This window comes from Saccopteryx leptura, chromosome 1 (assembly GCF_036850995.1).
Source record: "Saccopteryx leptura isolate mSacLep1 chromosome 1, mSacLep1_pri_phased_curated, whole genome shotgun sequence".
Classification (NCBI taxonomy): domain Eukaryota; kingdom Metazoa; phylum Chordata; class Mammalia; order Chiroptera; family Emballonuridae; genus Saccopteryx; species Saccopteryx leptura.
In genome coordinates, this window is record NC_089503.1 from 81,852,176 (window position 1) to 81,869,321 (window position 17,146).

Genomic DNA, 17,146 nt, shown 5'->3' on the forward strand with positions numbered 1-17,146 from the left:
GTCATTGGATTTGAGGTCTCAAGCAATGTTACCTTGTTCATTTAAACCAACTCTGGTATCTCAGTAACATGGTCGTGCTTCAAACTGAGATGTGAATAGAAATGAATGGGTGAAATCAATGCAAACATTTAAAGACAATTATAATTTAGTTTCAGATAAGCTCGTTTTATTTTCACCAGTCTGGGAATATTAGTTTGGAACTGAGGACAAGTACACTCTGATGGAATATAACTTCTACACTTTTCATTAAGAGCATAGGTCTATCTGTCCCTCCCCAGGTTAAGTTCTTCACCACTCGTGTGGAGACAACAAAAATATACCTTGGTTAGGTGTGCAAATTTGAATGGAGAACTCTCCCAGGAGGTGTCCTTAAAGTGAAGGAGTTTTGATCATTTTATATTTGATTTTTAAAAAGTTGTATTCACTACACATTATCTCCTCTATTCCTACAAGTACTTTATATTCAGCAATCATACTTGATATATGAGGAAAAAGTAATATTTAAATTTAAAACACTGTTCACTCTATACTAGTCATGTGGTAGCATGGGTTTTGATTAATAACAGAGTCCTTGATCACATTCGCTATTCCTAAATGATGTCAACTTTGTTTTCTATGCTAGACAGAAACACCTTAAAAACTTGTCAAGCAAGAATTTAATAAATTTTCATACTCTGTTCAGTGGTGTAGATCACTTCTTCAGAGTACCTTTTGCACACACTTATCCTTTATACCCATTTAATTTCAAGCTGACATCATTATCATCCACATCCTCATTTCCATTCACACCTGTTACTATTTGCTTAAAATGACCACGTCAGGTACAACACTTAGCATATAACTCTCTTAATATACAGGCAATCCAGAGAGATAGGTATTATTAACCCCATTTATAAATAAACTTAAGCTCATTGACATTAAACTACTTGTTCCAGCACATATAACTGGGAAATATCAGATCGGGACTCGAACTCAAAACTGATTTCAGGCCCTGGCCGGTTGGCTCAGTGGCAGAGCGTCGGCCTGGCGTGCAGGAGTCCCGGGTTCGATTCCCGGCCAGGGCACACAGGAGATGCGCCCACCTGCTTCTCTACCTCTCCCCCTCTCCTTCCTCTCTGTCTCTCTCTTTCCCTCCCGCAGCCAAGGCTCCATTGGAGCAAAGATGGCCTGGGCGCTGAGGATGGCTCTGTGGCCTCTGCCTCAGGCGCTATAATGGCTCTGGATGCAACAGAGCGACGCCCCAGATGGGCAGAGCATCGCCCCCTGGTGGGCATGCCGGGTGGATCCCGGTCGGGCGCATGCGGGAGTCTGTCTGACTGCCTCCCCATTTCCAGCTTCGGAAAAATGCAAAAAAAAAAAAAAAAAAAAAAAAAAAAAGACTGATTTCAAATTATGCTTTCTTAACCACTGGACTTACTGCTTCAATATCAAGTATGAAATGAGTTACACAGACTATCCCCAAAATAACTCAAGGGCTGCAATTACACCTCAATCAACATGCTGAACTCTAAGCAAGTCCTAGAACACTGCCAAGAAATGAGTAGTGAACAGAACTACTCATCTGGATATGAGAGCAGACAAATGAGAAAAAATTGGTCAATTACATCCAACTGCCCATAAAATAAATAATCCTTTCTTCTTTGTTTTTCCCTTTTCATGGTGCTTGCTTTCCCCTTATAACCCTAAAGCTTCTGTATAGCCTTATGCATTCTTTCAAGCATTCTAGTACTGTCCTTTTTCTTGTCCATTTGTCTTTCTCATCATCCCTACTATCCATAGCTCCCTAACTAAAGCATCTAACACTATAGCAATAATGCTCACATCTAAAAAGCTCACAGACATGTGAGATCTGTAAGTTTATGAATGATTTTTTAGTGTTATATTGAACAATGATATCAATGATGGTGATAAAACAATATAGTATGTCATAATACTTGTAAAAGTTTTTTTACAGGTATTCAACATGTTTTTTTTTATTATTAGTTTTAATGGGGTGAAATTGATAAATCAAGGTACATATGTTCAGAGAAAACATCTCCATGTTATTTTGACATCTGCTTATGCTGCATTCCCATCACCCAAAGTCCAATTGCCTTCCATCACCTTCTAACTGGTTTTCTTTGTGCCCCTCCCCTCCCCCAACCCCCTCCCTCTCCTCCCCCCACTCCGTAACCACCACACTCTTGTCCATGTCTCTGAGTCTCATTTTTATATCCCACCTATGTATGGAATTATATAGTTCTTAGTTTTTTTCTGATTTACTTATTTCGCTCAGTATAATGTTATCAAGGTCCATCCATGTTGTTGTAAATGGTTTTTTTTTTTTTTTAATATATTTATTACTTGCTTTTGACCCTCTTACCAATACTAATTCTCATTTCCTACCAGCCTGTCTCTTTGTCATTCTTTGGTGTTACCATGTACTAAAAGCCTCTTGTGTTATCTCTCCCAACACCCATGGAAAAAGCTTGCTTATTAGCAATGACCTCAAACATCAGCAGTAAGTTATGGATTCCTCACATGAAATATCAGCATTGGTATTTGCACCACTTTGTGAGCTATGGCTACCTATTTTGTTTATAATAATTATAGGAGTAACTTCAGAAAATATTAAGTAATCTTGATGTAAAGGACTAAATAAAATGTAGCTTTTTATGTATGCATATACATTGCAGTCCATGAAATGAACCACATAATACATGAAGCCAGGTTCAACATTTGAAGTAAGAAACAAGTTATCTAACATTCCCAGTAAAATAGATTCTGCTGGACCACCACTTTTAGGAACTAAAGATACAGAATAGACAGGGTCTATTTGTTCACTCTGAAACCATCTTACTTTATTGTATTATGGGAAAATGTAGATGTGCAAAGCAATGCAAATGCCAAAATATGTTTGAAAACTATTTGTGGCTGAATCTCCCTGACATCTTCTGATCCTAACAGAAATACTTATATGGAAAAATTATGGGGAGAAAGAAATAAAACACATCTTAATCATTAACATATAAGCAAAAAAAACACAAAACATAAAAACACCATGAAACATGAAAATACATATTATAAAATTATTCCTGAATGTGAGGGTTAAAACTCTGGAGGCTTGTAATCAATTTCTAAGGGAAACTTTAGAAAAAGATAAAACCACTTCTTTACTTGGAATGGGTAAACTATAGTTTGATTCTGAGGCATGGGGGTTGAACTGAATGAAACACTGACTGAGGTTTCTTCCACGGCCCACTAATTTAAATGGTAGTAGTAAAAATATATTAGTGAGGACAGGATAATAAACAGATCTGGGCAGGGATTCAGCAATAAATACATGTCGATGCCGGTCTGAATATATTTTAAAAATACAGTATTTTTCTACTAAAACTGATAAGATATAAACGGCTTATTCACTTGATAATCATCTGTTATAAAGATATTATTATATAAGTTCCAAATACACTTAAAATTATTAAGCTTATGTTTTTCACGTACAGCAGATGAAAGTTTTATTAGACTGTAGAGTGCCACTTCATGGAAACTGAGATGAACACATGTTTTTAAACAAGACGTACTGCCACGAAGATATACATATAATATAAAATATGTCACATGATACAGAGAAATAAAATTCATGATCTTCAAATTTCAGGAATTTATAAAATCTTCTCTGAAGGAAATGTGTTACAAGTCAAACTTCTCATCTTGAAAGTAATCCGCCTGATTAAGATAGTCTTGAAGTTGATCATATTTCTGTGTATACAATAAAAAAAGTGTTATTTTACTCAAAGCAATGAAGATAAGCTAGACCTTTTCAATCTACAGACACTAACAGGAACAATTTCATTTCGTGGTAATCATAAACAAAGATCTTTTAAATATAAATAGAGACTCAATTTCAAATGAGCACTTCTAACTCATATAAAGCATTAGAAAGAGATCAAACTGAGCATTATTATTTTCAAAACTTTCTTGTAAATTATAGTTTTAATATACATATATAGTAGAAATATAACAACTTCAACAACTTATTCAAAAGTTTGTTGAGTACATAGCATATGTCAAATACTCTGCTAATGACTATCTAGGTACAAAATAATTTGCTATCCCTACCCCCAATGAGAACAGAGTTCAGTAGTAATACACCAAAGACAACCAATAACAAATGTCATAAAGAAGTAGAGACGCTGTTCTGAGGCTTCGGAAGAGGGGCACAGCTAGCTGAGGTGCCAGGAAAGAGCAGGATCTAAGCTGTTCTGGGAAAAAAGATTTCGTGAGGACAGTTTTCTGTAGGAGACAACAGTCCATACAACAGTCACAAGACAAGGAAGTAGGGGATTTGACTACAGTCAGGTTTTTTAGAGGGCTACAAAGAGATAAGACTGAATAAAGAAGATGAGGTCAGGGAATAAAAAGGAAAAAAATGCTAGATGTTTAGCAATAATGTGACAAGCAATGGAATGCTGTTAAAGCTGTTAAAATGACATTATCCAAGGTGTAATTTCCTTAAAAAGTGGTAAAACATCCATTCTAGAAGAGTTTGGCAATTAGTTAGGAGTCTACTGTAATAATTTAAGTAATGAGAGTCCAACCTGAGTGACATCAATGAAGAGAGAGAGTAGAACTAAGGTTAGAACAAGATAAGAGAGGAGTCAGGATGATTTGGAGATTTTAAGGTTGATAAGAGTTCAAAGTGCTTAACTCAGTTGAGGAGATTAACTGACTAATGGTTGCTTAACTCTACTTATGAACTCTGGTTCTGCTCCCAATGAGGTGAACACCCTGACTTTTGGGCTATATGGAAGGGTATATGATAAGTACATTTTCCTTCCAGACCGGGCCAGGAAACCTTCCCTCCACTCTCAAAGATCTCGGACTCGATCACCTTTTCTGGGAAGGATGAAGAACAGAACAGAACAGAACAGAACAGAAGAATCAACCTATGGACTACTTGGGGATTCTCTTGACCAAGTAGCCAGACAGGTTCTGTGAAATAGAAGTAAAGTTCTTTAAGATTAGAAGTCTATACTTTCAAATTTTGACTGTTTGTATGCTTTCCATATTATCTTTTTTATATTCTTTTTTCTCTTATTACATTCATTTTGGAAAATTAATCTGAGCTATACTAAGCCACAAAAACCTCTCCTTGCTCCTATTTCCAATAATAGCTAACATTAATTGACCACTTGCTAGGTCTGATACTAAATCTTAAAATGTGTTATTTAATCTCCACAATCAAAACCCTAATTATTATTATGATTCGGTTGCTATTTTACCATATTAGAAAAGTGAAGAAGTTGCCCCCCCCCCAAATCTACTGCTAGAAAATATTTAAATTCTTGCTTTTAATCATTATAGTATACTCTTTTTTTTTTCTTTTTTCTTTTTTTTTTTTTTACAGAGACAGAGAGAGAGTCAGACAGACAGGAATGGAGAGAGATGAGAAGCATCAATCGTCAATTATCAATTTTTTCAATGTGGCACTTTAGTTGTTCATTGATTGCTTTCTTATATGTGTCTTGACCGGGGGGCTACAGCAGATGGAGTAACCCCTTGCTCAAGCCAGAGACCTTGGGTCCAAGCTGGTGAGCTCTGCTCAAACCAGATGACCCCGTGCTCAAGCTGGAGACCTCGGGGTCTCGAACCTGGGTCCTCCGCATCCCAGTTCGATGCTCTATCCACTGTGCCACCACCTGGTCAGTCTGTACACTATTTCTGAGACATAAATGGCGGGGGTGGGTGCAGCTTTCCTGTGAAAAAAGAAAAACCTCTAAAGGGAAAGTGAAACTAGGAGAGAAAGCAGCATTACCTGGCCATTCATTCTCTCTGCCTAAAGATGCTGCTTCCATTAATTTTCTTTATTAGGAATCTGGAGAGTTTGGGTCTTATTATGTCAAGCTCTTAGAGTGCCAGATGGACCCTACTGATAAAAACAGCTGGAATTATGGGAATGCAATATGAAAAAGAGGTTAGAGCGTAATAGGGAATTTGGAGAAAGAGCATTTAGACCCGAAAAAGGAATGGGTTTGCCAAGGGAGAGAGTTCTGAGGCTGAGAGAACCTAATGCAACATTTACTTTTAAGCAGTGGCCCCCAATCTTTAATTTGCTAAATATCACCTAATTCGTTAAACACCGGGCATTAAACATCCCCAAGGAGTCTTATCCCATAGGTCTACAGTGAAGACAGCGACCATACATTTTCACTAACTTCTAGGTGATTCTGACAAAGGTAGTTTAGGGCCATGTTTCTCAAAACATCAGTTTAAAGAGTGGAAGACAAAGTTTTTCAAGTTAAAAAGGGGCATAAAAAAGAAGAGAACAAGTTATAGGAAGGGGTGGGGTACCCAATCATAACTTAAAATTCTTATTTATCTAACAATATTTATGCAGTACATGTGAAATTTAAACACATCTGGAAAACCAAAACTTGATACTTTAATTGACATATTTTCTTCACTTGCTGGTATTCATGTGTTCACCACCCCACCCCAACAATCCTATGTCCAGTTTCCCTGGAAACCCCATCATCATATGCACTTTCTTCTTAACAAAAACACATCTGTTAGGATTGTGCTAGTGGCATATGGCAGTATATTCTTCAGCTCTAATTTAGAAAGAGACATATATTAATTTATTATATATTTTGATTTTATTATTTTATCATTTGTTCTTTTTTCATACTCAAGTTGTATCTAACCTTTAATGCAACTAGACTCAAAACAGACCTTTCTATTTAACTGTTAGGAGAAAGAACCAGAAGAATAAAATCAGTCTAGGTGGCAGGATTTGAGAAAGAAATACCGAGACATCCTGAGATGACGAAAGAAAAATGCTTGAAGGAAGAAAGCAGGGAAGGGAAAAAACAGGGTGTGAAACTAGCTGGAGGAAAGGCAGGAACAAACAATGTGTGTTAGGTAAAAAAAGGGGCTGCCGTAACAATGGGGAGGCAAGAGCAGAAAGAGGCACAGATACACAGTCATTCAAGTAGCACTGAGCCCTGGCATTCTAAAGGGTTAGAGTAACTGGCCATGAGACTGCAGCCAAGGAAGACACACGTCGTCACCAGGACACATGCAGTGCTGTCATTCAGAGTCACACACAGACACTAAGAGGTAGGCAGAGTGATGCTGAGAAATGTCACAGCACCTGATCAATTCTGAAATTCAATCACAGCATGAAAAGCTGCATATGGGTTTATATTGACTATATACTTTAGTTTCCAGAGTGTCTCTTGAGAAAGTCTATGGACAAATATTTTTATCAGGAGGGCTCTCAAAAGAAAATAAAATTCTTTGGTATTTTATGTGAACAAAATGTGCACATTTGTTTTAAACATGTATGATCTTCAAATACCTTCAATGCCCAATGCTAAATGTTATTCTTTAAGCAGAATGTAACATTTGGCTTTATTTTTATAAGAATAGTTTTCTTATGCCAGGTCCCTTCTGTTGTCACCAACCCTGTTAGGCTTTCTCTAAGATATTTAATTTGAAAATGGTTTTAGTTTTTCCTGCAAGAATTTTGTTGTTCTTCCCAGATATACAATTATATACTATATATACTGCTCACAAAAATTAGGGGATTTTTTATACCTTCATATTCATTTTGAGACATCCCCTAATTTTTGTGAGCAGTATATAATATATACACAGTGATTACACTATTGTTTTAAAATGTGCTGTCCCAATAGGTCGTTCAATTCCACTAGAGGGTTGGCTACACGTAACAGCATCAATGAAAGCACTTAAGAGTTTAACATTGTCTAGGAAAAGGAAGACAGGACTCCCTGGGTAAGTGACAGTTCCTCCCTAAGGCAAACTTAGAAGCACAGACAGGGAGAAGAGCATTGGGAGTGAGAAAGCAGAAGCAAAGGTAAAAGATACAAAGCTGGAGAGAGTCAAATGAGAGAAACAAGACTTTAGTGTTAAGATGCAGGGAGCAGCAAAGATCACTGGGTAGTGGGTGGATCACTGTCAAAAGGGAAACCAATCGTGATGTCATTCTCCAGACTCAGAGACCTCTGCCGAACATGACTCGTCAGGTTCCTGTCCTTTTGTTCTCTTTTTCTTTCCTTTTGCTCAAAAGTTTATTTTCTAAGCTCTCTTCTTCTTTATTTTCCTCTTTCACAAATTCCCCTATGATATAAATAACCCAAATCAGGCTTTTTATTTTATTTAAGATTAAATATACTGTTGATTTGAGTTGCCTGAAAATCTGCTGTATGTTCTCTCTTACCCAGTCATGTAACTAGACCTGTTTTAAAGATTTCAATCAGATCAGCATTCTTTTCAGGCACCATAAACAAGTCTAAAAGCTCTGGGAGTAGACCAGAGTGTATGAGCTGCCAGCAGGTCTTCAGGAATCCAGTGCACTCTTCGAAACCCCCACTGATCCCTGGTGCCAAATTTAGTGATCAACAAGCTATGGGGGAATCAAAATCAGTGCCGTGGCCTGAGACCTCTGCATTCCCCTTGGTCTTCAGTGACAGTGCTCACTGCTAAGTCCCATGTCCTCAAGAGGAGGATGTGGACGGGATTAGAACTGGCAGCCCCTCAGACTGGCACTAGCTGCTTCTTCACTCTCCGGTCACAGGATCTGTTCTAAAGAATAGGAAGCAGATAAGCAGAGGTGAGTCCTGTACTTTGTCAAAGAAAATAAGGGGACTTAATATTATACATATGTAAGGAATACCACACATATAAAAGTGAAAGGACAGAAAGCCTTCATTAAGAGACAGTATTATTAACAATTAAAATTTACCTGATGGGCTAAATGAATGCTTAGAACATCAGGGTACCTGTTCAGGGTAGGACAGTGAGAAGCATTAAAGGAATGGGTGAAAAAAGAGAAAATATTGATACAAAGATAGGGAGAGAAGGAGAGATTCTCTTTCAAATTTTGCTGCCTTCCAATCACTGGTATCCTTTTGCTGATTATAATTAGGTTTCAGAATCTACTGAATGAGACGGTTATTTTCTATTCATTTTACCTTCTTAATCCAGCCACTTTCTTTGGACTGATTGAAAATTCTTTCCACTGTTTCTTTAACTTGTTCATCCTCAACTTCTCCTGTCTTTGCCATGGAGCAACATTCTTGGTACAGCTTGAATTTAAAATGTTTCAGACTATGATAAATTCTGGTACGTCCAGCACAAATTCTGCCAACAAAAAATACCTAAATCAAGAAATAAACATAATTTGACATATGATGTGACTACAATAGTAATGAATATACACTTTCTGGTCTTCGGATTTTAATAGTAGAATCTAATGCATTATTCATTTTATAAATGTTTATACAATGGTTCCTTTACCTTCTCTTTATTTATACAACCCAGTTAAAAACTGAGCACTTGCTAAGTTTCTAGAATTGAGCTGAGCACTGGAGATACATAAGTGAAAGATGTTCTGACAGTGTTAGGAGAGCTTCCAGTCTTGGAAGAAAAACAAATGATTATGAAACAATGTGTCAAATATTAAGCACAAGATGCTCTGAAATACAGAGGGGGGACAATTAACGCAATCCAGAGAGGAGAAAGGTCCTCAGTATGTGATGCTTGAAGTAAGTCTTCAGAAAAGAGAGTCTGGGAAGGAGGAGGAAAATGGCTGATAAGACAGAGGATGGGCATACCCGAAAGCAAGCAAAGCAGGCAAGCTACTGCACAGACACAGTTATGGGGTTAAAATGCCTTGGTGAGGATCATTTTCTAGCTTATAAACAATGTGTGAAACTAAAACAAACTCTCATACCAATATTAAGTTCTGGCAGTTTTTTACTTAATATTTAAAATTTTTTTTTAACTAAAATATAACTAGTCATGTCTGTGTCCTTAATTAATGAATCTAATTGGATTATAACCTTAATATTTTATTGTTAGCAAATCATAAGAATTTTAATTTCTACATTTATTCGACTTCTAGGATTTCATAATTAATAATACTATTCTTGTGAAATCAACTTTGTTATACACACCTATCACTGAATTGACCTACATTATTTCATTCATTGTAGGAAATGAAAGAGAAAGGGCTCCAAACATTGTCACATGATTAATCTTATTTTCACGGAGTAACCTTGCTAACATGTATTTGTGTCTGTGCATAAATTCACTAATGGGTTATACTTTCATGAGTTCAGTACAAGTGATATTGTAACAATATTGATCTATGTAACTTGTGATCAGTTCTGCAAAGAATTGTACTGTTTTTCTAAAGTCACATTGCAATGGATCACAAAGGTGATGAGTTCAGTAAATAATCCAAGAGTATAGTGGTAAAAAATGATTAAACATAAATATGATAATTGGCAATAGTCAGGTTTGATGTGTCACCTTGTGAAGATGGTATTTGGGACAGCTTACTATCTTTTTTAAAATCCCCAAAAGCTGAAGAAAAGCATGTTTAGATTTCTGTTCATGTTCTGTGTAAACTTTCTGTCTTTCAGATCATTAGAAATAATCAGGTGTTATTGAATGCTGCTTGTTAACTCTAAGAATCTTTCCCATTTCAACGGTATCATTAAGTTAGTCATATCAATTACAACATTTATTTGACAATCCCTCCCACTTTGAGTAAAAATAATACCATGGTAAGTTGCAGTGACCACTAGAGGTGCCCTGTGTCTCTCCATTTCTACCATCAAAGTAGACTGTGTGTGAACAGTCTCTCATTGCTGTTTGAGATAAAGTATGGTAGGAGAATAATGTGACTTTAATTTCCATCACACTGTATTCTACAGAGAAATTTATCCTGGAGAGAATTTTTAAGTTTGTACAAGAGGAAAGAAGAGGTGTTTAAAAATCCTTATTTAAAATTGTTTTTCCTGTATGTAAAAAAAAAAAAAAAAAATCCATTCAGAATATTAAACATTATAGTTTACTTTCCATTTCTAATTCCTACCCTCCTGGCATCTACTTACAGTTATGTAAGTCAATAAACCCCAAATTACCTTTAAATTATGCTCTCACACTATGATCATATTTTATAGGAAAGAGCCTAAGCCATTGTCAGTAAGGCTTCCCAGAAAGCAGTAAATAATAGCTGTAGTTCTGCAAGGGGACCTCTCCCCTCCTCCCACCATTATACCTTATGAAGTAATGTATATAGTACAGTAATGTATATACTTTATTACTAGTATATAAAGTATAAAAACAAGTAAAACTAATCTATGCTGTTAGAATAGTGTTTTTAAGTCTCCAGAAATGTTCTCAGGGACTGCTTTTAATTATCAAATTGCATTTCTGGACCTTATGGACACTATACTAAAAAGATAGTATTAAAAATTGCCAGAGATAGAGAAATGAGTATTATGATGTTTGTTCTCAGGGCATATAAGCAAAATGACATAGAAAAGATTATATGCAGGGTAGCCTAGTTCTATAAACTGATACATCTGAGGATAACTGAGTCTAAGGGATCAGACATATACAAATATATAACTGGAAACAAAGCTAAAAATTGTTACCAAATTTTCATGAGCAGAAGACTGTGAATTGCAAATTTATTCGCTACAGCATGTGGAAGTATAAGTTAACACTAGTTAACAAACTAAGGCAAAGAAATATACTGAAACATGCATTATGTACATTTGTAATCTCCAACTAACTATAGGTAACTTTTTAAGGTTATTTTTCTAGGTCCTTGTTTATGGAAGTTGGGTATGGAGAGGAAAGAAAAAAGATCTTCAAGGAAAGAGGAGGGATGGGAAGGAGTTTGTTTTCTGACACTAGGCCTTTAGAAACAGTTAGTGCAATAGGCCGAGCCAAGGGATGCTACTTCCTCTTGGCCTGCTTTTGTGTATGGACAAATTATCCACTGCTACTTGTGTCATAATTACTGCCTTTCTCTGTCAGATCTTAAGCACCTTCAGGAATCTGGACAGACTCTGGGCAAAACTGTAAATTAATTCAAGATTGTTGCTAGTCCTCCCAGCTGCCTTTGAGATCCCACATCTCGGTCCTCCAGACGTCCCATCGACGTCTGCAGACTGCACCCCAATCTGGGGGTCTGTGGCCTCCCATCTCAGTATCCTTCCCCAGGCTGCTGCAACTAAAGTTGTTCTCCCCCATTAATCCTACTTTCCATCAAAACATCCCTTCACTCAAAGAAGCCAATCTCCGCTAAGAACAAAAGTTTTATCATTAAACAAGTTCAATCATTAAAGTATTATTTACACCTTGAAAGAGAACCCCAGCTAACTAACCCCAAGGAGTCTCAAGTGTATGTAATTATAAGCACCAACACAAAAATGGAGAATTAAATTGGTTTTCAAAATAACCTCAGGGTGGGTGTGGGGTGATCACAGTCCTTTAATGCCTTTGATTAAAAACAGGTTTTTTCCGCCTTTCCTTTCCCCCTTCCCCTTTCCTTTCCATACATGCACTGACATTGTAGTTCAGCAGGATATAAAAGATTTTAATACGTGTCTTCCTTTAAAGAAATAATATTACTGAAAAAATGTAATATTAAAGAATTTAAATCACACTATCGTAATATATACAATAACTAGTTTAATGTTTGCATATAGCTATACATATAAACATACACACATATTACACAGATGAAAAGTAGTATATACATTGCTTATTATTTCACTTTTAACTAGCACTGTTTCATAACCTGCAAAATATTGTTTTAGTGGTTGTGTTATATTCTATTACAAAATGATGGTATACTTAGCTTATTAAATCAGTAATATTTTATTTGGATTATTTCCATTTTTTTGTATTATAAATAATGCTTCAATGAACTTCATGATTATGTCATTTGCTTTGATTGAATCATTTTGCCAAGAATAAATGAACAGGCACTGAATATGCATAGCTCTGTAACTCTGGCTATGTACAGTTATCTAATATCTAAAAGGATATATCGCATCCTTTCTTTCTCCAGGAATCTTACTTTCATTAAAATTGCTAGTTTCAATTCAACCTTGACAGAAATGCATTTTGTCACTTGACATAAAAATATTTTGCCACTTGAAGAGCCATTGACTGGCATTTTAGGTGGTTTTAATTATATATCTTTAAATAGAAAATAATCATTTTCCAATTATTTGTTAACTTTCATATTTTTTCATTGTGTGACTGATGTATTAATGATCTTTGTTTTTATTTCATGAGATACTTTTTTAGATATTTTATATAGAATAAAATATTTTCAAGAGTCTTTATTCCTTACAGGAATACCATAACTCCAGAAACGGCTTTCTAATTCACACCCCTCTTCAAGATTAGCTGTAGATAGCAAAGACAGTGAGTGTACAGCAATATTTTTCTCTATACAACAGAAAATGACCCTTAGACCAGAGGAAAAGAGAACAGAGGGAAAGGGGATGATAGGATGGGATAAAGCTGAAGGGAAGGGGGAGGGCGCTATGGGGAGGGGGACGAGGGAGATGCTGAGGGGAATATGGGGGAGGGGGGATGCATTCGGGGCAACACAGAATCTATGTAAACAAAATAAATTAAAATCAATTAAAAAATGATTTTAAAAAAGGCAGAAAAAAAGAAAATGACCCATAAAGTATTAAATCATTTTTATTAAGAGTCTAAACGTCTTATCTCATAAAGTCATAAATCAGTTTTTAAACAATGGGAAAATCTGCATATGACTATGTTGAGAAAATAAATGTTTTTATAGTAACTTGCCAAATAAAGCATTAATGATTAATTCTGAATTCATTATCAGTCATACAAACTTTCTAAGTGATTCTTGCCACTCAGATTGTTCAGAGGGATCTGGTCAATTATTGCCCCCAAATACTGAGGAATCATATTTCCCAATCTAGCAGAATTCGGATAAATAGCATATGTCTATCTTAGTAATTGATGGTAAATATTTAGTCAACTTTGGGTCTCTAACTAGCCCCCAAAACACACACACCCTTCATGATAAACAGACTCACCAGAGGGAGCTTTCAATATCAATGTTTTTGCATTTTGAAATGTAACACTTTTACATAGATTAAGAAATAGAGCCCTGGCCGGTTGGCTCAGCGGTAGAGCGTCGGCCTAGCGTGCGGAGGACCCAGGTTCGATTCCCGGCCAGGGCACACAGGAGAAGCGCCCATTTGCTTCTCCACCCCTCCGCCGCGCTTTCCTCACTGTCTCTCTCTTCCCCTCCCGCAGCCAAGGCTCCATTGGAGCAAAGATGGCCTGGGCGCTGGGGATGGCTCTGTGGCCTTTGCCCCAGGCGCTAGAGTGGCTCTGGTCGCAACATGGCGACGCCCAGGATGGGCAGAGCATCGCCCCCTGGTGGGCAGAGCGTCGCCCCTGGTGGGCGTGCCGGGTGGATCCCGGTCGGGCGCATGCGGGAGTCTGTCTGACTGTCTCTCCCCGTTTCCAGCTTCAGAAAAATGGAAAAAAAAAAAAAAAAAAGAAAAAAAAAAAAGAAATAGAAATAGTCTGCATCTGCACCTTTTTCTCTTCACATTGTTTATCAAATAACTTTCTTCAAATATTTTCTTCAGTTTTGTCTATTCAAAATTAACAGCACCATATGTATATGATAACTACTCTAGGCTGACATACTTCTGATATAGCCTAGGTTAGAATATGGCTTTCTTTCAATTCTCATATTAGAATGAGTAGGCATCTTCAATTATTTGCTTGTGAAATGTCAATTTGGTAGATTATAAAATTTTCCACTTGGGTCAAATTCTCCTTTACATCCAAAGGGTACTTCTGTGTCTCCTGCCTCAGTTTCCTCCCTTTCTATCCTCATCCTCTCCCCTCTCCCTCCCTCCCCCTGTCTGGGTGAAGTGTACTTAAAGAATATACATGGATTTTAGTATCAGACTGAATTAGGAGTGAATCTGCTTATAAGACATATTTTTCACAAACAAAAATTGTACCCTTTCCTTGTACTCTTTTCCCTTCTAGTGCTTTCTCCATTTGTAAAAGTACCTTAGCTGTTTGTGCAAGCTTATGTATTTAAATTTCCAAATGCTGAAAACTAAAGCGAGGGGGGAGATACCTGTTTGTCGTGTGACATGAAGTCGTCCGTCTCCATAGTCCTGGTGTTGTACAGCTTTCCCGACAGGCGCACTGAGAATTTGCAGTAGCGATGCAATCCACAAGCCTGGCAGGAGCAATTCTCAGCATTCCTTATGTCAATACTCACATTGGAATAATTTTCTACCCGCTCCTGGAAACCAAAAATGCAATTAAGCTCTAAAGGATTAGAATGATGACAACAAAATACATCATAGAAAGAACCTAACCAAATTAAACCAAGATTAGGAATCGTAACAACAGAATGGTACACAAGAGCAAAACACTGGTATTTCTATTTCCGACTTTAATACTGAGCACACGGCAAGTGTCTGACAAGATATTTTTTGTATTAAAAATGAATTTATAATTTAGAATATTTACTAGAAAGAAATCAAACTAGAAAATTAGCTCTCACACTTAGGAGTAGTAATAAGCAGTGATTTTTACAGGTTTTCTTTTCCTTCCTCTCGTCTCTCATTGGTGTTGAGGCATTAATTAGTTAAAAATAGAAAACAATGAGCAGCGAAAGTTAAGAATATAATAAGAGATTAATTCATTTAGGTTAGTCAACAATTGAGAAAAATAAGATCACATTCAGTTTCCACTGTGTGAATTATATTTCCTACAAAATTGTCCAGAAATAATTTAATCCTTGTTTGCTTTCTTTTTTTTTTTTTTTTTTTATAAATTTTTATTAATGTTAATGGGATGACATTAATAATTCAGGGTACATATATTCAAAGAAAAACATGTCTTACTTGTTTGCTTTCTTACTAAAGTAAATAAAGAAGTTGGGACGAGGACTGTGAGGTGGCCAGGATTGATCTGGACTGTGTAATAGCTGAGATCAATTTGCTTGTTACATTGATCAAACAAACAAACAAACAAAATATCTGGCATTCATAAATAAGCTTTATTGAGCTGTGAAATTATTTGTGCTTGGGTATTCTTGCTAGTGCTCTAGGCCTGTGCTAGAGGCTACTGTTCCAATTAGTAGAGTAGGTTAGGTTTTACCCTAATATTTAAATTGTACACAATGAGCATATTAGCAGAGTTACTAGTCCACTTTCACATTCTCTATTAAGTATCAGACTAATAGGTTTCTTTTTACATTAGATGATTCACAACAACTACCTGTTGCCCACCTTTATTACTGGTTCTCATATTTCATGCCACATGCCACTTACAGGCTGGCATTCAGAGTGAATAGGTTCCTAACCACCTTCCCACCCCGCTCTGAGTTGCTCAGGGAAGCACATGCCAAGTTGGAAGTTCTATCAGCTCAGTCCCCTGAGAGCCTACAACAAGCGGAGCTCTCCTGTTCACTCATATTGGACATCTAATATAAGTAAAAAATAAACTTTGCTGAAGCAAGCTATTGAGATTTTTGTTGTGGGTTTATTTTGTTTGTTATATTATTTAATTTTTGCAGTCAAACTTAGCTTATCCTGACCAAGATTGTACTGAATCACCTATGTCTCTAAATTTTTAGGCTAATATTTCATTGTATCTTACAGTTATTTCATAACACTGAATAGTCCATATTTAGCATTACCTACTAGTATGGTAAAGCATAATAGAGCACAGGGCTTTGGAGTCAGATAAACAGTAAAAAATTGAGGTTTCTAGTTTTAAATATTGGCTTAGCTCATTACTAGCTGTATAACCTTATGTTACTCAATTTATCTGAGTCACAGTTTCATCTCTAATGTAGGAAATAATAGTGCCTCCCTCATGGGGTTAACTTTGAAGACTGAATAAGATATTTCACTTTGCGTGTAAATTATCTGGCAAATTAAATGACCAATGAGTAATGCCATTTTTCTTTCTATTAAAGAAAAAAATATTCATACCATGTTCTAAGAGCTATATTATCCGTTTTACTTTCAAAGTAAGTAAATATTTTCCTTTAAAGCAGGTAAATATTTTCTGTATCTGAGGAAGAAACTGGAGTTTAGAGGTTAAAAACACCCAAAGTAAAAAAGATACCCTAAACTCAAGTCATCCTTACATCCTTTGTAATCTCCTAACTGTCCCTAACAGAAACCATCTGTGGCTAATTTATCATGAGGTAATTTAAGGCTGAACAGGTCTTGTGTGAAGCCAAATCTCCTGACATAAATGAAGTAGAGTAGCTAAAGATTTAAGTGCTAGAAGGACA

General features: G+C 36.4%; 1 protein-coding gene across 2 annotated transcripts in view; it reads right to left on the bottom strand.

The window, feature by feature from the left end:
• Nucleotides 1-2,227: 2,227 nt before the first annotated feature.
• CCDC82 (coiled-coil domain containing 82) overlaps nt 2,228-17,146 on the bottom strand; it is a 33,622-nt gene continuing 18,703 nt past the window's right edge. For both annotated transcript variants that reach the window (XM_066371123.1, XM_066371114.1), the window contains exons 6-8: nt 14,966-15,136; nt 8,979-9,164; nt 2,228-3,741 (exon numbers count right to left, since the gene is read on the bottom strand). In XM_066371123.1, coding sequence (XP_066227220.1) covers nt 3,673-3,741; nt 8,979-9,164; nt 14,966-15,136 — 426 coding nt within the window. In that variant the 3' untranslated portion in view covers nt 2,228-3,672. The remainder of the gene's footprint in view (nt 3,742-8,978; nt 9,165-14,965; nt 15,137-17,146) is intronic.